The sequence below is a fragment of the Caenorhabditis elegans genome, chromosome IV, assembly GCF_000002985.6.
Source record: "Caenorhabditis elegans chromosome IV".
Classification (NCBI taxonomy): Eukaryota; Metazoa; Nematoda; class Chromadorea; order Rhabditida; family Rhabditidae; genus Caenorhabditis; species Caenorhabditis elegans.
In genome coordinates this window covers 14,419,580-14,436,431 of record NC_003282.8, presented here as the reverse complement: position 1 = coordinate 14,436,431, position 16,852 = coordinate 14,419,580, and the positions used below count along the sequence as shown (strand labels likewise).

The following is a 16,852-nucleotide window of genomic DNA, read 5'->3' as shown; positions in this document are numbered from 1 at the left end:
TTTTATAAATTCATCTAAACATCTAATGCCAATTCATTGTTCATAAAAATTATTAATAAAAATCATGGCAACTTGAAACCGAAAAAATTATTTCCGTAAAGTACATATTTGGGCACAAAAATTTGAAATGTTTTAAACACTGTTCCAAATAGTTTACAAAATTAGCTTAAATTTTTATTGAGAATTCAACTCTGATGTTTCCTTGAAGTAATTTTGAATGTCTAGTGGAATGTGACACCATTTTTTGAATCCGTGATTTTACTATAATGAACTGTAAACACGCATGACGTCACTATTTCTGACTAATTCTTTCAGCTGTCTAACCAAACTAAGGACAATTAACATAGATTTTTATAAACATTTTCATAAAGTGAGAAAATTAACACTTCTAAAACCACTGCTTCAGTGAGAACCCTGAATTTATCAATTTTTTGAAACATTATAAAAAATTTTTCAACAATTTTCATTATTTTCGTATTTTTCTTTGCAATTTTTTGTTTCAAAGTTTGGTAAATATTTTCGAAAACTTCTGTCTTGTTTGGTAACTTTTTTCATTGAAGTTGCATGATTATTCAATGGATATTGAAAATCCAAAAGTATTTTTGAAAACCAAGCGAAACAGTAAAAATTATTTTCAACTTTGTATACTGCGCACTTTTAACTTGGTACGTCAGTTTATGAAGGAAATTTTTTTGAAAATTCAAGATCAATTTATTATGTTTTAGACCGACTTGTTGTGATTAATATTAAACATGAGTGAACATTCGATCAATTTTAATTTTTTAATCAATTTTAATTTTTAATTCTTTAATTTGTGCAATTTCAAAACTGATCTTTCAAGGAATTGATCTAAAACGATATTTATAGTGAAATAAATGTGAATTATTCATTTTTAGAATTCAAAAACTACCATCATTGTGGGAGATCATACGGAGCAGACATTTTTGTAAAACGTTTCTAATAATTATTCTATTTTCCATAATTTTTTAAAGTTTCACGGAATCTTCGTAACATTTCACAATTGAAATAATGCATTAGGCAAGAGCGGGTGAAGAAAAATTGGTATTAAATATTTATCTGAAATGAAGATTATTTTTACTTGTTTACCTAGTTTTAACATTTTGCAGTGAATTTTTACACTAAGACAATGTTTTTTGATAATTTCCAGATTTACAGCTTTTATGAGAACCATCATATGGAAATAGAAGGACATCACTGAAGTTCATATCATGAACTATAGTCTCATTTTTGTTGTGAAACAGTAAGCAAATTTTTCATTAGTGTGATACATTGTGAGTTTTTTAAAAGTTTAACTGTGTAAAATATTCAAATTAAAGTGATAGACAACTAATATGCAAACTTCTTTTCACGGAATAATAAAACATGTTTCAAAATGTTGCTAAAAAACCACAATTTTTTAATGATTTTATTAGTTTGTTTGGACATATAAAAGTAACCATATTTTGATTTTTGTCTGTAATTGATTGCTTTTTTTTTTGAAAACTTGAATGGTTGAAAAGAAATAAACAAATAAAATAAACTCGAAATTTGAAAAATTCTTGAAACTGTAATTTTTTTCCACATAGCGTTAATTTTTCAGAGATCCCTTCGCACGAAAAAGGGTTGCAAGTATAATATGGATAAGGTAAAATTGGACGAAGACAAAATGGCGGGTGCTCAAAAAAAGCGTCAACGTCGAATATGCCGAATGCTCCAAAAACTACAGCTGAGAATAAGAGGGAAAAAAGAAAAATAATGAATTTGTCACTAAATAGACATTGAGATTTTGATTTTGGTAATAATTTTGAATTGAAACTTCAGGATCTGTACAAAAAAATTGCGCAAATGAGAAATGATTATAGGGAGCATTAAATGATCATGAATGATCGGTGATCCCACTCTGGAAAAGGAAATGAGCATCTGACAGTAAACAGGCTCGCGAAAACTTGTTTCCATGGTTTTTTTTACACTATTCACTTTTTAGAGGATCCTATGGTAAGGTGTTATCAAAAAGTAATCACAACAAAAATTCAAATGCTAATTTAGAAACAGTGAAAAATGTGTATATATTCAACAGATTTGCATAGCCGAATTTGCTTGTTTCAAAGAGTTTTTAAAATTTCAGAAAAAACTTATTACAGTAATACACCAAAATCTGAATTTTTAAAAATTTTGAATTTATTTTAGACTCCAAAATTTTTTTGATATAACAGGCAGTTCCAAAATGTTGCACAATTGGCGTAAAAATAAAACGAAAGTTCACAAATTATGACTTTTTCAGTTCACAAACGCAGATCAGATTATTTTATAACAAATCCCATATTACTGAAAGTTTGTTTCAGGACTCTACTCAATTGAAATTGTTAGTTCAACTCAATTTTTGATAAATTTTTGAAACTTTAATATTTTTTCCACAACTTGCCAATTTTGCAAAGATTCCTTCAACCGTCGAATAATTCAAATACATTAAAGCGCAATTTCATCAAAAATTCAGATAATTGTATAGAAACAGTGCATTTTTTTTGGTTTAAAATTGATCTTTGAGCCATATTACATATTCCAAGGAGTTTAGATTTATACTATATTTACTGTTACGGGGATTCAGACAAATTTAAATATCGGAATCAAATATTTGTCTCTAAAAAACCGCCCGACACCTCGCTGGTAACAAAAATCAACGAAATTTACCGGTTTGCAGGACTGAATGAATCAAATACATTAGGTATTTCTTAATATTCAGAGTTCAGTGCAAACAAAAAAAAAAGTCTCGAAAACGACAAATGCAGAGCCAAACTGAAAAAAGAAACAAAGTCGATCTTGAAAGATGAAACACCGTCAGCTGATAAACAGGGAATCGCGAAAAAATATTAGTATACTCAGTACAGAAACGATCCACTTCATCTCTAAATGGTATACAACATTATTGAAAAATTGCTGATTTGCTTGAAACTAGTCTTCCAAAAAACGAGCTCAGACCAGAAAAAAAATAAATAATATAAGTTTTATGTGAAACTGTACATGCTTTGCTTGGAACAGCAAAAATTTTTGATTAAAAAAAAGAACTGTTTCAGTGATACCATGAATAGAGAAATTAGTAGGAAAAAAAAACATTTGCAAAAGCATAGATAAAACTTTTAATGCACTTTTTTGCATACTCACCGTTAAAGCATAGATTTTCAAAATACACGCCAGTTACTGTTTCAATGTCTTGATTTCAGTTTCCTCAAATTCACTCATTAGTGTCAATAGAATTTAGTTTTTTTTTCAGCCAGAACCCAAAAAACTGAAAAGGTGGATCGTTCCTAAGAATCTCATTTTATTTGCCAATTCATTCGTCATCCACTTTTTTTTCCAAATAAGTTTTGAATTTCATTTTCAATTTCCCAAATTTCCATCAAATTTCAATGAACCATGTCTTGTGACTCATCGTTCCTCACCATTGGAGTTAACGACCGGAAAGGAGGCGACGATAAGAATTTATATATAAAAATAGGTAATAGTGTAAGTTTAAGTTTTCCATTATACTGATTGTTTTCTATATTTGAAAATTGGAGAATTTTTTTTAGGTTTTTCAAATTTTGAGTAAGCCAATCCAAAATCCAATTACTATAGAGACAGTTTTTAACACACAAATTTTTGATATATTTATATTTCTATAAAAATTGCATTTAAAAAAATTTCAAGCTAGTTTTTTAAAATTAGTTAATATCTACTGTTTCGTGTTGTTAATATATAAAGTTTTTATTTTCAAAGTTCAATTCACTTCTTTTTTGGTCATTAAAGCAATATTTAGAAATTCTGAAAAATCGATTGGTCTAGTTGAAAAAAAAAATGGTATAAATTTCAAAAACACTTTTTCGAGAAAAAAACTGAAAAGGAAACAGTTCCAGACAAAACTATTGGAAACATCACAAAACTATGTTTTTTCGCTTGACATTCTAAAACGATTCGCATGCATTTGTTTTTTTTAAGTTTGTCACAGTTCTAGTAGAAAAATTACAAACAAAAATTTTTGCAAAAATTATATTTTTGTGATGCATTTTTCATAAAGTTCTGACCGCATTGAACAGGTTAAAATATAAAAGTTTTTATTGATTATTTGAAACAGAAATGTTTGGTATTTTGAATGTTCAAGAAATTGAAATTTTTGAGAATTCACAGAAAATTCCCTCAATAGCTGGCGAATCAGAATTTTTTGCTTACTTTAGTACTAAATATCTCCGTTTATAGAAATTTTGGTGAAATGAGTTCAATTGGAGGTTTGTGAACAATTTTGTGAGATTCAGATCAATAGACAATCGAACCACTAACTGCAATAGTTATCATCAGATTTGTCAACTTAATGAAACTGAAATTTTGTTAAAAATCTTAAAATGTTGTTTTATTATCAAATAAAACTACTTTTTACAAGTAAAAAATTCCTAATATAATTTCTAGTTCACAAATTCACTCTGCCGGTGAAACTCAAAATGAGCTTTTCTCCCGTTTTGTTCTAAAAATTGTGAATAATATTTTTTTTATGAATGTTGACCGCATTTCCATACTTTCTTCAACGCTCGTGAGTTAATATTTCATAGATAATTGTTGACCGCATCGCGTTTTTAATTAAATTTCATTTCGCGTTTTCAGTTTCCGTCGATCTTGCGCAAGTGTATATTTTATATTGAAATAATACTCTAATAAAACATTCCGACTTAAATTCAAATCTAACAAACATGAAACAGTAAAAAAACTGCAAACTCTAAAAAAAATGTTTTTCAAAAAAAAAATCACTGTTTTAGTACTTCTATTTTAACTGCCGATTATTGGAATTTAACATTGATGAATAGGTGATTAGGGAATATTTTTTATACAATTAGCGATGTTGAAGTTTTCATAGTTTCAAGAACAGCGTATAAATAAAATGTATATTTTGTTCTGTTTACTAAACTGAGAAACATTTAAAACACTCATATATAAAGGCATGTTTCACTACTTCAATAACAATTTGCAACTTAACAAATTTTCACTGAACAAGCGACTGCATAAAGAATAAAAACAACAATTTTTTTTCTAATTAAAAAAAAAGAATATAATTATTTAACAAACCACAACTCATTTTACAAAACTTCCAATCTCTGAGATCTTCGTGTTTTGCTCCAAGTGTTCAAATCCAAATCCTTATCTTTTCTCAATTTTTTGTTGTTATTTCCGTTCTCCTTCACTAAAACCCTAGGGACCTCCAACACTCTGTGAGTCAACATTCAGTAGTTCAAAAATGCGTGAACAATTCGATTTACTGGGCTCCGTCTCTCGTCAATTTCAATGTCGCATTGATGTTTTATTTTATTTATTTTCAGTTCCAAAACCTCATTCTTATCAGTTGACACGTCATTTCGCCATCAAAATGTTGTTGATAAAATAAAATTTCTTAATTGCTTTTTGATTTCATTCTATTTTTATAGTTTTTTTTTCAATTTAATTTGTCTTGCTACTCAATTTTGTTAGGTTTCAAAATGTTTATATTTTCAGAAAAATGCTCCGATTTCTTCTAGCAACTTGTGCAGTTGTTGGAGTTGGTAAGTTTTATTCATGACTGAATTTTGGGAGCGACCGACATTTTCTGAGTTTCCAAATCTTTTTGTGAATCCCGTTAATTGTCGGCCGCGGCGCAGTTCCACATAGTTTCTTGTGAGCACTTTGTGGCGCAACTGGTAACAACCTGTCATCTAAATTTTGCACCCACGGTTCAACCCCCGTTGTGGTAGAACATCCACTATTTACGGATAACTATTTAAATTTCAGCAAACGCAATTTATTGCAACTCCTGCGATGATTTTGTGTCCTGTGGAAGTCCAATTACTCAACACTGCCCGAGACATTCCGGGTGTTATACAATGACCACAAATTTTGGACAAACAGGTTAATCTTCGAAAAAAGAGAGCTAAAAGTTCAATAGAAAACATGAAAAATGTGAAAAACCGGGAATTTTTGAAAAAAATTCTTTAAAAAATATATGCTGTTTCTCACTGTTGTTATATACAAAATATGTTGTGAATCAATAATTAGATGCTTTTCCATTTTTTCAAAAATTTTCCACATGTCGTTTCAGTAATCTCCAAAGGATGTGCACATGACTGTCAAAATCTGCCACCACGCGAAGGCGCCCACTGCCTATTGTGCAAAGGATTAGATTTCTGTAATAGTCCACAAACCGAAATCGGACAGGGAACCATCATGAGACAGCAACCACCACCACCACAGATTGGTGGAGGCGCTGTTCCAGACAATGGTGAGTGCGTTTTTTTGGACTAATTACTATATCTATTTATTGAATCACGAAGTTTTACTTGGAAACTTTGAAAACAATTTGAAACATCATTTAATTGTGAAAAATGTTTTTTATGATGAAACAAATGTAAACAACTTCAAAATAAAATTCGATTTTTAAGACATCCATCTGAAACGTGATTTGTGAAAAACATATTCAAAAAATTAATGTTTCGGAAACAAAATAATTTTAGAATATTTTTTTCCATGACAGTCCACTCTTTTCCTGCCTTTTTTTAACATAATTTACTAGCGCATTTTTCTGGAAAATCCTTTTTTTACAGAAAGGTATGTTAAAAAAAAAAAAAAAAAAAAAAAAACAATTACAATGTGTTTTTTCCAGGCTACCACATTGGTCACGGAGTCCGGCCACGTTCGGCAACTCAAGCTTCCGTTGGATTGCTTATGGCTCTTCCAGTAATCCGCGGTTTTGTGTTTTAATTTATATGTTTTATGCTCCGAAATTTATCAGTTTCATGGGTTTTCTGTCCACTTTCTTATCCAAAAACTTCAATTTATATCGAAAATGAATAAAACATCGAAAATTGAATAAGTTTTAAATTATTTGGTGTATTTGAAATAATCCAAACATCTAATAGCAGAATGCAATGCGAAAAAACAGGACGGTAATTTTTCAAGCCAGCATGAAACATTGAAAAAATGCAAAGTTTTAAAATTCTTTTTACGTCGCATATAACTGAAACTTATTATATTCCTGATTATTAAAAAAAACTTAATAGTTTCCATATTCCAGTAACATCAAATCAATTCCTAATTTATTTTGTATAGAAAATAAGAAGCTGAAACAGTATAATTCAATTTTTTTTCTTGATTTTACCTTTTTAGTCTACCTTTTTTCCCGTTCTGATTATTTTTTCAGCCTGAGACAAGCAAACAGTTAGATTTTTTAATGGAAAATTAATTTTTGTCATTGAATTTTGGAAATACAGGGATACCTACTTTGTTGTTGGAGTTCATACTGCAATTTTGAGCAGTGAATGAGTCAGGAAAGTCTCAAACTAATTTGACAAAAATTGAACTTATTAAACACTTCTCTGAAACAGACAAAATTTTCTTTAATTTTTTGTTTTCAGGAATTACAAAAATAGAAAAAAAAGTTATTGAGGTAAATTAAAAAAAAAAACTGTGATGCAAAAACGACCAAATATCATAGTAAAACTTTTCAAAATATGTCTGAAAGTACGTTACTTCGGAAAAGATTGGGAGATGAATCAGAATTGAAGTGACTTTTCATGTTTGTGTCTTTTCCAATTTTTCTAGATTTTTTCATTGGCCGTGTTGTGGACATTTAGCATAACATTTGGATCTCAGTCAAAAACATTTTTGCTTTAAATGACAGAAAATAGACCCTAATACCCGAATATGTATAACTGCTGGAACATTTTGAAAAAATTTCTTAATTTTCTAAAGATTTTTTCAATTTTTCAAAAATCAAAGAAACGGCTGAATTAAATTTGAATTCCCGCGCAAATGAGTGACGTCATTTTATTTGGTTTTTGAAAAATTGAAAAAATAATTTTAAAACATTTTGAAATTTTTTTGTAATTTTTTACTGTTGTATTCGGTTATTAGAGTCTAATTTCTGTCATTTAAAGCAAAAAAAAATTACCTTCAACTATTAAAAAAAATTGTCATTTCATAAATGCATTTATCACAAACTATATTTAATATCACTGATGTTTCATCTCACTCCACTTGGTTGGATTTGCCCTTTCTACCAAACCTGGAACTGCTTTTTCTGTCGAACTAACTGGGACTTCCTTTTCAGTCAAACTTTCCGTATAAACGTGATCACTAGTTGCACCTGCAACCAAATACAGAACGGCAATTTGACTTTTAGTGCATGATGGAGTGTCCTTCAGATTTTTGGCAATACAGTCCACCATTGGATTGATTTCCTTTACAGAAACCGATTTATCTTTTGGCAAAACTTCGATTTTTTCCTCAAAGACTTTGGTTGGTTTTTCACAGTTTTCAGAGACTTTGGCAATGTCGGCCTGAACATTTAAATATTGCGGTTTCAAGAATTATATAAATACTTAAGTCAACTTACATCTCGGAAGCATATGAACGCGTCTCCATCAATCTTCATTCCCACCGATAGGGAACGTTCTATTAGGGAAATGGTCATTTGTGGTAGTTCACACGTGTATTCGATGTTTTTCAATTTCAAACAGTCCATTACAAATTGAAAACGTGCAAGTTGATGGCTCACCAATTTATAATCAGAGAGAGATTTATATTCCAGGACTGGGAACACGGACCTTATGTACCTCTGAAAATCTCGGATGAGAAATTAAAATTCACACCGCTGCTGGGCTGGTAGATATAAAATACAACTTACATAATGCAGAAGTAGACACATGAAAATTCTATGAGATTCTTCTCCGCATGTCGAATTTTCCATGGAAGCTTCTAATAACACATCGTAATAGTCGGTTGTGGGCTCTGTGTACACAAAAAGCACAGGCGTCGTGGTAGTAGGTACGGTAGTTGTGGTAGTAGGTACGGTAGTCGTGGTAGTAGGTACGGTGGTTGTGGTAGTTGGTACGGTAGTTGTGGTAGTTGATACGGTAGTTGTGGTAGTTGGTACGGTAGTTGTGGTAGTTGGTACGGTAGTTGTGGTAGTTGGTGCGGTAGTTGTGGTAGTTGGTACGGTAGTTGTGGTAGTTGATACGGTAGTTGTGGTAGTTGGTACGGTAGTTGTGGTAGTTGGTACGGTAGTTGTGGTAGTTGATACGGTAGTTGTGGTAGTTGGTACGGTAGTTGTGGTAGTTGGTACGGTAGTTGTGGTAGTTGATACGGTAGTTGTGGTAGTTGGTACGGTAGTTGTGGTAGTTGGTACGGTAGTCGTGGTAGTTGGTACCGATGTTGTGGTAGTTGGTACGGTAGTTGTGGTAGTTGGTACGGTAGTTGTGGTAGTTGGTACGGTAGTTGTGGTAGTTGGTACGGTAGTTGTGGTAGTTGATACGGTAGTTGTGGTAGTTGGTACGGTAGTTGTGGTAGTTGATACGGTAGTTGTGGTAGTTGGTACGGTAGTTGTGGTAGTTGGTACGGTAGTCGTGGTAGTTGGTACCGATGTTGTGGTAGTTGGTACGGTAGTTGTGGTAGTTGGTACGGTAGTTGTGGTAGTTGGTACGGTAGTTGTGGTAGTTGGTACGGTAGTTGTGGTAGTTGATACGGTAGTTGTGGTAGTTGGTACGGTAGTTGTGGTAGTTGGTACGGTAGTTGTGGTAGTTGATACGGTAGTTGTGGTAGTTGGTACGGTAGTTGTGGTAGTTGGTACGGTAGTCGTGGTAGTTGGTACCGATGTTGTGGTTGTCGGTACAGAAGCTGTGGTGGTTGATAGTTCAGAGGGCGTGGTAGTTAATTTTGTTGGAATCGTCGGGCGCGTGGGTTTTAATGACGTCGGTTCATTTCTTCTGACCTTTGCGAGCCCACAGATTTGGTCTATACTTTTCGAATATCCAGCAAAGCAATACTTGTTCTCATCGTTACAGTATCTCTGTAAATGTATTTTATTGTTTCATCCGTGTTTTTTATTAAATGTTTCAAAAACTCACTTCAATATCCGTACAGTAACCTGATGAGGACTTTTCCACAGCTAACTTCAGAGCAATCACACAGCTTCTCGACGATCCCAACTGACAAATCTCATCTGTGGGTGCCAGATATGCGTATTTTGCAAGAAATATTATAGAAAACAGTATTTTCAAAACCATGTTGGAAGGGTCTGAAAATATGGAAACAAGCTGCTTAAAGGCGAGTTTTTGGGATTTGTGTTTAACAAATGGAGGGCGAGTTAAATTAGAGTATTGGTATCTGTATATTTTAGTCATTAAAATAGATTATTCGGTAGAAATGTAATTTTTTTCAAAAAGTATTCCTGTTTCACCAAATGTTAGCGGAAAATCTTTTCGGAGTTTCTTCAGCTTTTTAGGTTCCCTTCTATATTTTCATAAATTTAAATGGTTCCCCCACAAACCTAAATTGTTCTATCTGAGAAAAACTGCTTCAACTGTCACATATTCCAAAATTTCAATTCAAAAAAAAATTCCAAAAACTTCTGCCTTTTGCATTGCATTCCGTGGTTACAAAAAACCCGCTTCCTCTTCAATTCCAAATTATTTTCTAATCCAATTATGTTCAATGTGTCTTCTGTCATATCCTTGACAATTTTTTGAAATTTTTTGAACTTTTTACTGTTGTATTCGGTTATTAGAGTCTAATTTCTGTCATTTAAAGCAAAAAAAAAACCTTCAACTATCATTTACTATATATAAAGCGCTTATTCCGTTTGTCCATAGTTTGTAGTCTATGTAGTCTTTGTAGTCTGTGACGTTTTGGCTTCTGGAGGGATAGTGAGTTGGGCTTAGTGTAGGGATATAGTCAGGGTACTGTAGTGGTACAATAGTGGTACGGTAGGAGTACTGTATGATTACGGTAGCTTCAAAAAAATTAGTTTTCAGCTCCAGAAGTCGGGGGCCGCGCCGGAGGTGCGGACCACGGCTGGTAAAAAAAAATTGTCATTTCATAAATGCATTTATCACAAACTATATTTAATATCACTGATGTTTCATCTCACTCCACTTGGTTGGATTTGCCCTTTCTACCAAACCTGGAACTGCTTTTTCTGTCGAACTAACTGGGACTTCCTTTTCAGTCAAACTTTCCGTATAAACGTGATCACTAGTTGCACCTGCAACCAAATACAGAACCTCAATTTGACTTCTAGTGCATGATGGAGTGTCCTTAAGTTTTTTGGCAATACAGTCCACCATTGGATTGATTTCCTTTACCGAATCCGACTTGTCTTTTGGCAAAACTTCGACTTTTTCCTCAAAGACTCGGGCTGACTTTTCGCAGTGTTCAGAGGCTTTGGCAATGTCGGCCTGAACATTTAAATATTGCGGTTTCAAGAATTATATAAATACTTAAGTCAACTTACATCTCGGAAGCACATGAACGCGTCTCCATCAATCTTCATTCCCACCGATAGGGAACGTTTCATCAGGGAAATGGTGACTTGTGGTAGTTCACACGTGTATTCGGTGGTTTCTAATTTCAAACAGTCCACGACAAATTGAAGATGTGCAAGTTGAAGGCTCACCAATTTATAATCAGAGAGAGATTTATATTCCAGGACTGGGAACACGGACTCTATGTACCTCTGAAAATCTCGGATGGAAACTTATAATTCGCGCGGCCGACATCTGCCGGGCTGGTAGATATAAAGTACAACTTACATAATGCGGAAGTAGACACATGAAAATTTTATGAGATTCTTCTCCGCATGTCGAATTTTCCATGGAAGTTTCCAATAACACATCGTAATAGTCGGCTGTAGCACTTGGAAAACCAAGGAAAAGCACGAGAAGACAATATTTCAGCATTGGGATTTGGTGTGAGGAACACAACTGAATTGATTCCCTTTTTATATTGTTTCATTTTTAAAAACAAACTCTATGAAAAGATCGGAAAAATCAGGGTTGAATTAAAAACATGACAAATCCACTGTAAATCGAGATTCGATATAAATGCAAAATGTATTTTTGGAAAAAAAATCTGATTCAAAATTTAGACGGATACTAGGAAAGAAGTTCAACATTTTTAAGAAAAGTTAAGGCAAATTGAAGAATACTTGAATCTGTGATAATTTTTTGTATGTTTTCAAAATTGAGCATAATTTGTTTCTTTATTTAATTTCTGGCGAATAAAAATTTTGTTTCACAAATATAATCATAAAAAAATTTTCTGACAAGTTTAATGATATAGCTGTGGTATAGCACACATTTTTGAAACTTCTCATACAAGTTTCACATGTGAAATTTTCAAAAAAATTGTTTCAAGCTCCTTCCAATAGTAGCGTAGTTTCCTTTGATTCGATAAACTTAAAAAAATCAAAAAAAAAAATCTCAGAAAAGCAACGATAAAATTCAATTTTTCATCAAATTCTGTTGTTGTTAATGAAAAAACTAAAGTATATAATGTTTTCTATAAAAAAAATGGTCAAATGTTTTGAAATATTTTTCGAAAAATCAAAAAATCGGAAAAATCGACACCCATGACTTCGCTGCATCATGTTAAACGGTTATTAAAATTCTTTAAAAGTTCATTAGATAATTTATTAGTTCAACTGTTCAAATTATGCAAAAAAATAAAATACATTTTAATGAAACCATAGTTGACTTTTTTAAATTCAAATTTTGAGGTTATAAAATAAAAAGATCGTTGAACTTCCAGTTGATTGAATATTTCTTTTCTGCCAAAAGTTAACAGATTTACGGTTTCAAGAATTATACTAGTATTATTAGTACATTAGTATTATTAATTTCATAGTTATTTCATGAATAATATTATACATTTAAAAAAAACACACACACATTAGCCTTACTTACATCTCGGAAGCATTTGAACTCGTCTCCATATACTTTCTTTCCCATTTATTGGCATAAATTGAAATGCACTCGAAACAATGATATTATTTTCGGTGTAAAAATAAAACATTTAAAAAAAAATTATATATTTTTGATAAGTCTTAAAGAAGTTAAATAAGTTCAAGATGTCAGATGAAGAACGGACCAACAATTCTAGACATTTTCCACCCAAATTATTAAAATTTTGAAACAGAAATATTTGTAAAGTTTTTTCTCTCAATGGTACATTGTTATCAATATGATTCAGAGTTTTTGTTTCCTATGATTTCATTCATTTTTAAAAACATTTTCTCCTGAACGTTTCCCTTTATTTTCAGAGTTATGTTTTGAAACGAATCCTCTATAAAATGGGCGCAACAATATCAATATTCCTCACTGAAAACCATGTCGAAAACTGTACTTTTTGTGCTTTTCCTTGCTTTTCCAACTGTAACAGTTGCCGACTTCTTGGACGATTTTTTGAAGCATGCATCAGATAATCCGTCATGCTCCGAAGAATTCAAAAAAATTCTGGCATGCGCTCAGCCACATTTTGTAAGTTTTCCAGGATATTGAAGAATTCCAGAGTAAATGCTGAAATGGTAATTTGACACCAAAGTGTTATATAGCGCCCGACACTACGCGGGTTCCTTAGTTGAACCTGTTTCAGCTCGGAAAAATTGGAATTTCAGGAACTAATCAGAGAAGTCTACCCAAAACTGAATTCTATATCAACACTTTACAACATTGGTTTGATGAATAAAGGACTTCAACTTGTTGAGAATGTGACCATCTGTCTGGGAGAAGAAAAAAGAGACTTCAAGTGCACACTACCAAAGATTGTAGTTACTTCATTGGATTATGCCCAATACATTGGCAAGAAAGTTTATGGAGACGCTTTCCACTGTTTCATAAATGTAAGGAATCTATTTTGAAACAGGTTTACGAAAATCTTTACGAAATTATTTTCAGAATGAAAACAAGTATTCATCAAAATGATGAAACAGAAAACTATTTTTCAGAAAACTATTAGATAAAATTTCAGGTTAACGCAATCGAAACATTCCAAATCTGTGCAGCGGAAAATCAACAGCCCCGGAATATCCACGAAAACGTTTTAAATGATGAAAGTGCCTACAAAAAGATAGCACAACCAATAGTTGAATGTATGGCCAAAAAGATGTACGAGACTCCATCCTGCACCATCGATCGAATTGTCGAGTTGTACCATGCTGGAGAGGCCGGACTTGATTTGTATTACTCATTGTTAAAGTTCGTGAAGGGAGTACAAGTTGAACGGAGCTTCAGTGATAACAACTATTGCCGTGCTTAATAATTGTGTTTAAAAAAGTGCAAAATTCCTTAACGGAATGAAGATTTTTTATCACATAGTTCTGAAACAGTAAATTAATATTTTGAAAATAATTGTCCTAATTCAATTACTCAAAACTTTTTGAGGGCCGTATTTTCGAATCTCGAAATGGAATTCCAATTTCATAGTTCATGACAATTTTTCAGCACATTTTTTTAATAGAATATTTGACTAGGCTCCACCCACAAAATGGAAAGCAAGAAAAACACGTCCTTCTTTTTTCCGTTCATTTTATTAATAAAAAAATGCGTGACAAAATTTCAAAAAAAAAAGGCCACTTCACGTGGAATAATATCACATTACATCTTCCACGTCACCTTTGCTTATTTCTCAATTTATTTATTTTTACCACCATTGATACATTTTGGTAATGAAAGAAAATCTTCGAAAACCGCCGGGTAAGCTCTTTAAATGTTTTTCTCTGATTAAAAATGTTTAATTTCAGAGCATTTTCCACTGGGATCTCATTCCACCATTTTGCACGTACCCAAGAGCTCCACAAATTATTCGTTTCGAATTCGAAATATTCATAATGTGAAGTGGTAAGAGGTTTTGATTTTAAATAAAAAAGGTGAATTTAAGAGAAAATATATTTTTTTTATTAAAATCGATATGAGAGGCAGGAACTGCCTTTGCAAACCTCTTCAAAATTAGAAAGTTTCGTGAAACCGCATTTTTTTTTCTTATTTTTTTGCAAATTTTCTCAATATTTCTAGTTCGAAGGTTTAAAGGCAATTTTGAAACAATAACTGAGTAATAATACAATTGTAAATATTATTTTTTTCAAAAATTTTTCTGTAGAACACTGACTTTGAAAATTTATGTGTTTTTTTTTAATTTTTTTCCCAAAACATTCAGTGAGAATATCAATCATATTGGAAAATTTATAAAGTAATTTTCTTGAAACAGTGGAATTTTTCCAGGAAACTTAACGTGGAAACTTTGAATTCTGTGCCAACCGACAAAATAAATTTAAAATTGTCAAAAGAACTCAACAAAAACACTGATACAAACAAAATTGACTCGATTCAAATAGATTATGGGTTTACCATCAAAAACCACGTGAATTCAAATAATTCTATCGTAGTTAAAGGAACATTTACATTTGGAGGGAATGAAAATGAGCTGAATGTGGAAATGTCAGAAAATGAAAAGATTATTGAAGACAGCAATGGATTTTATGATTTAAAAACTCAGAAACTGGAATTAGAATGCAGTTTTATAGTTCGATCGGCGGAGTTGTGTGATTTTGTGGAATATCTCGATTTGTACAATTTTAATCCAGTTATTCATGATACGGAGGCCAATGTGCTGGGAGTTCGAATGTTTTTGAATAAAAAGGTAAGGAATCCCAAACTAAATCATCCAAAACAATAAATAAATATAATTGAAAATATCTGCTGTTTCACATAGTTTTTATAAAAACCCCTACACTATCTTCCACACTATCTCCTCAATTTTTTCTAGATTATCATTTTCATTATAAATTTTTTAAAAATCCTTATTGAAAATAGTCTCCATTTGTATAGTACATGTTGTAGGGAAACATTGAATCTGTTTTTAGATATATTTTTCAAAAAAAAAAAATCATAAGTTTTGAAAATGTTGAGAGTCAATTTTCGAGACATGCGTTAAATACTTTATTTAATCAATTGAAAAATAGGGATATTTCGTGAACTGTGAGAAAAGCTAGATAGGCTTCAATGAAAAATTTCAAAAAAAAAAGTAACTTACGTTACATTTGAACAGTAAGCGAAAAATTTAAATCTTCCCCCGCTTCACATATTCCATATGAAAAGTCACACAAATACGTTACAATACCACTTGCTCTTTTGCTCATTTTTTCCAAATTTTCGCTGATTTTTTTTGTTGATTTTCCCGCCTTTTTTTTAGATAATCGCCCTACAATCTCCCACATTTCTTGCTCTGATTGAAAATCAAACGGTCTTGTCGTCAGAACAACTGGCAAATTGCAAATTTGAAGATATTCACGATTTTCTTCAATTAATTCATGGAGTGGATCTTAGTTTGGATGGTAAGTAAGGATTCAATCATTTTCAGCAACTATTTTTCAATTTTAGAAGACAATATAGATACATTTTTAATGCTTGCGAAGCGGCTTGATGTGCCACGTGTCATAGATTACTGTAAACGAGAGTTGATTGCTGGATGTGGAGGAATTAGTAAAAAGAAAGTTACAGAAATTGCGATTAAATGGGCTTTTTGGGATGTTATGGTATGTTGGAAATGATTGTCAAAACCCTTTAATATGAAACATTAAATGTTTTTCTAAAATTTATTTCAAAGTTTAACAATATTGAAACAGACGCAGTTTTCAGAACATGTCTTGCCGTTAAAAAGTTTAAAACAATGGTTTTAATTTATCTTCTGAACCCCATTTCATTAATCTACCTTTTTAAATGAAATCAATGAAACAGAAAATAAAATATTTTTCCAGAAAAAAAAAGCTAAAAATGTTTTTTTTACAGCCTGAAATCGTCGCTTCAGCACATACTCTGGCAGATTTGAAGAAACAAAACTGGGATTTAAATGAACTTCCACTGAATGTTTTTGATATGATTACTCGGAAATGTTTTGAATAATTGATGGATTGATTTTTTTTAAACGATAAATCAATTTCTATATTTCTTTGATTTTTTAAAATACAGTCTGGCGTTTAATTCATTCGACTACAACAATTTTTCGTACAGTACTGCTTAAACAAAAAAATTGT

General features: G+C 31.7%; 5 protein-coding genes and 61 non-coding genes across 67 annotated transcripts; 27 read left to right on the top strand and 39 right to left on the bottom strand.

The window, feature by feature from the left end:
• Nucleotides 1-11: 11 nt before the first annotated feature.
• 21ur-14196 lies at nucleotides 12-32 on the bottom strand. Its single transcript, NR_059465.1, has one exon.
• On the bottom strand, nucleotides 16-36 carry 21ur-2134. Its single transcript, NR_059464.1, has one exon.
• A 148-nt stretch (nucleotides 37-184) lies between these two features.
• On the top strand, nucleotides 185-205 carry 21ur-6920. Its single transcript, NR_059463.1, has one exon.
• On the top strand, nucleotides 186-206 carry 21ur-3520. Its single transcript, NR_059462.1, has one exon.
• Nucleotides 207-302: 96 nt separating this feature from the next.
• Nucleotides 303-323, bottom strand: 21ur-14549. Its single transcript, NR_059461.1, has one exon.
• Nucleotides 324-373: 50 nt separating this feature from the next.
• Nucleotides 374-394, bottom strand: 21ur-13896. The gene has a single exon (NR_059460.1).
• A 160-nt stretch (nucleotides 395-554) lies between these two features.
• On the bottom strand, nucleotides 555-575 carry 21ur-2734. The gene has a single exon (NR_059459.1).
• Nucleotides 576-1,034: 459 nt separating this feature from the next.
• Nucleotides 1,035-1,055, top strand: 21ur-13060. Its single transcript, NR_059458.1, has one exon.
• 21ur-6834 lies at nucleotides 1,036-1,056 on the top strand. The gene has a single exon (NR_059457.1).
• Nucleotides 1,057-1,194: 138 nt separating this feature from the next.
• On the bottom strand, nucleotides 1,195-1,215 carry 21ur-4182. The gene has a single exon (NR_059456.1).
• Nucleotides 1,216-1,425: 210 nt separating this feature from the next.
• 21ur-12777 lies at nucleotides 1,426-1,446 on the top strand. Its single transcript, NR_059455.1, has one exon.
• 21ur-4873 lies at nucleotides 1,431-1,451 on the top strand. The gene has a single exon (NR_059454.1).
• Nucleotides 1,452-1,501: 50 nt separating this feature from the next.
• 21ur-7890 lies at nucleotides 1,502-1,522 on the bottom strand. Its single transcript, NR_059453.1, has one exon.
• 21ur-10229 lies at nucleotides 1,503-1,523 on the bottom strand. Its single transcript, NR_059452.1, has one exon.
• Nucleotides 1,505-1,525, bottom strand: 21ur-11176. The gene has a single exon (NR_059451.1).
• A 460-nt stretch (nucleotides 1,526-1,985) lies between these two features.
• 21ur-2257 lies at nucleotides 1,986-2,006 on the bottom strand. Its single transcript, NR_059450.1, has one exon.
• A 138-nt stretch (nucleotides 2,007-2,144) lies between these two features.
• 21ur-13591 lies at nucleotides 2,145-2,165 on the top strand. Its single transcript, NR_059449.1, has one exon.
• Nucleotides 2,166-2,333: 168 nt separating this feature from the next.
• On the bottom strand, nucleotides 2,334-2,354 carry 21ur-7449. The gene has a single exon (NR_059448.1).
• A 91-nt stretch (nucleotides 2,355-2,445) lies between these two features.
• 21ur-9842 lies at nucleotides 2,446-2,466 on the bottom strand. The gene has a single exon (NR_059447.1).
• A 481-nt stretch (nucleotides 2,467-2,947) lies between these two features.
• On the bottom strand, nucleotides 2,948-2,968 carry 21ur-14992. The gene has a single exon (NR_059446.1).
• Nucleotide 2,969: 1 nt separating this feature from the next.
• Nucleotides 2,970-2,990, bottom strand: 21ur-10607. The gene has a single exon (NR_059445.1).
• Nucleotides 2,991-3,110: 120 nt separating this feature from the next.
• 21ur-9236 lies at nucleotides 3,111-3,131 on the top strand. The gene has a single exon (NR_059444.1).
• Nucleotides 3,112-3,132, top strand: 21ur-6989. Its single transcript, NR_059443.1, has one exon.
• A 108-nt stretch (nucleotides 3,133-3,240) lies between these two features.
• 21ur-3729 lies at nucleotides 3,241-3,261 on the top strand. Its single transcript, NR_059442.1, has one exon.
• Nucleotides 3,262-3,758: 497 nt separating this feature from the next.
• On the top strand, nucleotides 3,759-3,779 carry 21ur-4361. The gene has a single exon (NR_059441.1).
• 21ur-14294 lies at nucleotides 3,764-3,784 on the top strand. Its single transcript, NR_059440.1, has one exon.
• A 257-nt stretch (nucleotides 3,785-4,041) lies between these two features.
• On the bottom strand, nucleotides 4,042-4,062 carry 21ur-4026. The gene has a single exon (NR_059439.1).
• A 223-nt stretch (nucleotides 4,063-4,285) lies between these two features.
• 21ur-709 lies at nucleotides 4,286-4,306 on the bottom strand. Its single transcript, NR_059438.1, has one exon.
• Nucleotides 4,307-4,658: 352 nt separating this feature from the next.
• On the bottom strand, nucleotides 4,659-4,679 carry 21ur-1661. Its single transcript, NR_059437.1, has one exon.
• Nucleotides 4,680-4,818: 139 nt separating this feature from the next.
• Nucleotides 4,819-4,839, top strand: 21ur-12888. Its single transcript, NR_059436.1, has one exon.
• 21ur-5180 lies at nucleotides 4,820-4,840 on the top strand. The gene has a single exon (NR_059435.1).
• On the top strand, nucleotides 4,823-4,843 carry 21ur-9868. The gene has a single exon (NR_059434.1).
• Nucleotides 4,844-4,921: 78 nt separating this feature from the next.
• On the top strand, nucleotides 4,922-4,942 carry 21ur-11028. The gene has a single exon (NR_059433.1).
• Nucleotides 4,943-5,009: 67 nt separating this feature from the next.
• 21ur-3224 lies at nucleotides 5,010-5,030 on the top strand. Its single transcript, NR_059432.1, has one exon.
• A 481-nt stretch (nucleotides 5,031-5,511) lies between these two features.
• Nucleotides 5,512-6,859, top strand: F55B11.4 (UPAR/Ly6 domain-containing protein). The gene is made up of 4 exons (NM_070349.7): nucleotides 5,512-5,558; nucleotides 5,785-5,901; nucleotides 6,092-6,271; nucleotides 6,653-6,859. The coding sequence occupies exons 1-4, from the start codon at nucleotides 5,516-5,518 to the stop codon at nucleotides 6,748-6,750; spliced, it is 438 nt and encodes a 145-aa protein (NP_502750.1). The 5' UTR covers nucleotides 5,512-5,515; the 3' UTR covers nucleotides 6,751-6,859.
• Nucleotides 6,045-6,065, top strand: 21ur-11493. Its single transcript, NR_059431.1, has one exon.
• 21ur-4387 lies at nucleotides 6,290-6,310 on the bottom strand. Its single transcript, NR_059430.1, has one exon.
• 21ur-9619 lies at nucleotides 6,381-6,401 on the bottom strand. Its single transcript, NR_059429.1, has one exon.
• On the top strand, nucleotides 6,524-6,544 carry 21ur-12346. The gene has a single exon (NR_059428.1).
• A 37-nt stretch (nucleotides 6,860-6,896) lies between the features above and the next one.
• 21ur-411 lies at nucleotides 6,897-6,917 on the bottom strand. Its single transcript, NR_059427.1, has one exon.
• Nucleotides 6,918-7,047: 130 nt separating this feature from the next.
• Nucleotides 7,048-7,068, bottom strand: 21ur-10644. The gene has a single exon (NR_059426.1).
• Nucleotides 7,052-7,072, bottom strand: 21ur-12886. Its single transcript, NR_059425.1, has one exon.
• 21ur-5574 lies at nucleotides 7,053-7,073 on the bottom strand. The gene has a single exon (NR_059424.1).
• Nucleotides 7,074-7,306: 233 nt separating this feature from the next.
• On the bottom strand, nucleotides 7,307-7,327 carry 21ur-10952. The gene has a single exon (NR_059423.1).
• 21ur-7140 lies at nucleotides 7,308-7,328 on the bottom strand. Its single transcript, NR_059422.1, has one exon.
• Nucleotides 7,329-7,978: 650 nt separating this feature from the next.
• Nucleotides 7,979-8,737, bottom strand: F55B11.5 (HORMA domain-containing protein; the record flags this gene model as incomplete). Its single annotated transcript, NM_001028054.5, has 3 exons — nucleotides 7,979-8,327; nucleotides 8,384-8,605; nucleotides 8,675-8,737. 3 exons carry the CDS (start codon nucleotides 8,735-8,737, stop codon nucleotides 8,001-8,003), a joined length of 612 nt encoding a protein of 203 aa, NP_001023225.1. The 3' UTR covers nucleotides 7,979-8,000.
• Nucleotides 8,392-8,412, top strand: 21ur-13728. The gene has a single exon (NR_059421.1).
• Nucleotides 8,738-10,862: 2,125 nt separating the features above from the next.
• F55B11.3 (DUF19 domain-containing protein) lies at nucleotides 10,863-11,736 on the bottom strand. Its single transcript, NM_070348.9, has 3 exons — nucleotides 11,577-11,736; nucleotides 11,279-11,500; nucleotides 10,863-11,222 (listed from the first exon to the last, which is right to left on the bottom strand). Exons 1-3 carry the CDS (start codon nucleotides 11,721-11,723, stop codon nucleotides 10,896-10,898), a joined length of 696 nt encoding a protein of 231 aa, NP_502749.3. The 5' UTR covers nucleotides 11,724-11,736; the 3' UTR covers nucleotides 10,863-10,895.
• A 177-nt stretch (nucleotides 11,737-11,913) lies between these two features.
• 21ur-1898 lies at nucleotides 11,914-11,934 on the bottom strand. The gene has a single exon (NR_059420.1).
• A 282-nt stretch (nucleotides 11,935-12,216) lies between these two features.
• Nucleotides 12,217-12,237, top strand: 21ur-8409. Its single transcript, NR_059419.1, has one exon.
• A 424-nt stretch (nucleotides 12,238-12,661) lies between these two features.
• Nucleotides 12,662-12,682, top strand: 21ur-9083. The gene has a single exon (NR_059418.1).
• Nucleotides 12,683-12,739: 57 nt separating this feature from the next.
• 21ur-10440 lies at nucleotides 12,740-12,760 on the bottom strand. Its single transcript, NR_059417.1, has one exon.
• Nucleotides 12,761-12,893: 133 nt separating this feature from the next.
• 21ur-1283 lies at nucleotides 12,894-12,914 on the bottom strand. The gene has a single exon (NR_059416.1).
• Nucleotides 12,915-13,137: 223 nt separating this feature from the next.
• On the top strand, nucleotides 13,138-14,164 carry F55B11.2 (DUF19 domain-containing protein). The gene is made up of 3 exons (NM_070347.8): nucleotides 13,138-13,301; nucleotides 13,439-13,663; nucleotides 13,792-14,164. The coding sequence occupies exons 1-3, from the start codon at nucleotides 13,152-13,154 to the stop codon at nucleotides 14,077-14,079; spliced, it is 663 nt and encodes a 220-aa protein (NP_502748.2). The 5' UTR covers nucleotides 13,138-13,151; the 3' UTR covers nucleotides 14,080-14,164.
• On the bottom strand, nucleotides 13,688-13,708 carry 21ur-8511. The gene has a single exon (NR_059415.1).
• 21ur-9235 lies at nucleotides 14,083-14,103 on the bottom strand. Its single transcript, NR_059414.1, has one exon.
• 21ur-12640 lies at nucleotides 14,084-14,104 on the bottom strand. The gene has a single exon (NR_059413.1).
• Nucleotides 14,165-14,393: 229 nt separating the features above from the next.
• Nucleotides 14,394-16,763, top strand: F55B11.7 (BTB domain-containing protein). Of its 2 annotated transcripts, none has more exons than NM_001083221.4 (6): nucleotides 14,394-14,516; nucleotides 14,564-14,660; nucleotides 15,042-15,459; nucleotides 16,012-16,153; nucleotides 16,200-16,354; nucleotides 16,608-16,763. In NM_001083221.4, exons 1-6 carry the CDS (start codon nucleotides 14,489-14,491, stop codon nucleotides 16,719-16,721), a joined length of 954 nt encoding a protein of 317 aa, NP_001076690.2. In that variant the 5' UTR covers nucleotides 14,394-14,488; the 3' UTR covers nucleotides 16,722-16,763. The 2 variants fall into 2 exon arrangements, 1 of the variants encoding a protein (NP_001076690.2); NR_131639.1 differs by having other exon boundaries at nucleotides 14,489-14,516; nucleotides 15,344-15,459; nucleotides 16,608-16,721.
• On the bottom strand, nucleotides 14,723-14,743 carry 21ur-13366. Its single transcript, NR_059412.1, has one exon.
• On the bottom strand, nucleotides 14,724-14,744 carry 21ur-3333. The gene has a single exon (NR_059411.1).
• Nucleotides 14,961-14,981, bottom strand: 21ur-5423. Its single transcript, NR_059410.1, has one exon.
• On the top strand, nucleotides 15,565-15,585 carry 21ur-9331. Its single transcript, NR_059409.1, has one exon.
• On the bottom strand, nucleotides 15,602-15,622 carry 21ur-13638. The gene has a single exon (NR_059408.1).
• 21ur-4769 lies at nucleotides 15,937-15,957 on the top strand. The gene has a single exon (NR_059407.1).
• 21ur-4947 lies at nucleotides 16,490-16,510 on the bottom strand. The gene has a single exon (NR_059406.1).
• Nucleotides 16,491-16,511, bottom strand: 21ur-12077. Its single transcript, NR_059405.1, has one exon.
• Nucleotides 16,764-16,852: the final 89 nt, after the last annotated feature.

What these genes read in the sequence shown, in the direction of transcription:
- F55B11.2 (NM_070347.8), top strand. Translation starts at nt 13,152, where the DNA reads ATGTCGAAAACTGTACTTTTTGTGCTTTTCCTTGCTTTTCCAACTGTA. An exon ending in CATGCGCTCAGCCACATTTT is followed by an intron (nt 13,302 to 13,438) that starts GTAAGTTTTCCA and finishes TTGGAATTTCAG; the next exon opens with GAACTAATCAGAGAAGTCTA. An exon ending in CTTTCCACTGTTTCATAAAT is followed by an intron (nt 13,664 to 13,791) that starts GTAAGGAATCTA and finishes ATAAAATTTCAG; the next exon opens with GTTAACGCAATCGAAACATT.
- F55B11.7 (NM_001083221.4), top strand. Translation starts at nt 14,489, where the DNA reads ATGAAAGAAAATCTTCGAAAACCGCCGG. An exon ending in AGTGGATCTTAGTTTGGATG is followed by an intron (nt 16,154 to 16,199) that starts GTAAGTAAGGAT and finishes TTTCAATTTTAG; the next exon opens with AAGACAATATAGATACATTT. An exon ending in GGGCTTTTTGGGATGTTATG is followed by an intron (nt 16,355 to 16,607) that starts GTATGTTGGAAA and finishes TTTTTTTTACAG; the next exon opens with CCTGAAATCGTCGCTTCAGC.
- F55B11.4 (NM_070349.7), top strand. Translation starts at nt 5,516, where the DNA reads ATGCTCCGATTTCTTCTAGCAACTTGTGCAGTTGTTGGAGTTG. An exon ending in CACAAATTTTGGACAAACAG is followed by an intron (nt 5,902 to 6,091) that starts GTTAATCTTCGA and finishes ATGTCGTTTCAG; the next exon opens with TAATCTCCAAAGGATGTGCA. An exon ending in AGGCGCTGTTCCAGACAATG is followed by an intron (nt 6,272 to 6,652) that starts GTGAGTGCGTTT and finishes TGTTTTTTCCAG; the next exon opens with GCTACCACATTGGTCACGGA.
- F55B11.3 (NM_070348.9), bottom strand. Translation starts at nt 11,723, where the DNA reads ATGCTGAAATATTGTCTTCTCGTGCTTTTCCTTGGTTTTCCAAGTGCT. An exon ending in TGTGTCTACTTCCGCATTAT is followed by an intron (nt 11,501 to 11,576) that starts GTAAGTTGTACT and finishes CGAGATTTTCAG; the next exon opens with AGGTACATAGAGTCCGTGTT. An exon ending in CGTTCATGTGCTTCCGAGAT is followed by an intron (nt 11,223 to 11,278) that starts GTAAGTTGACTT and finishes TTAAATGTTCAG; the next exon opens with GCCGACATTGCCAAAGCCTC.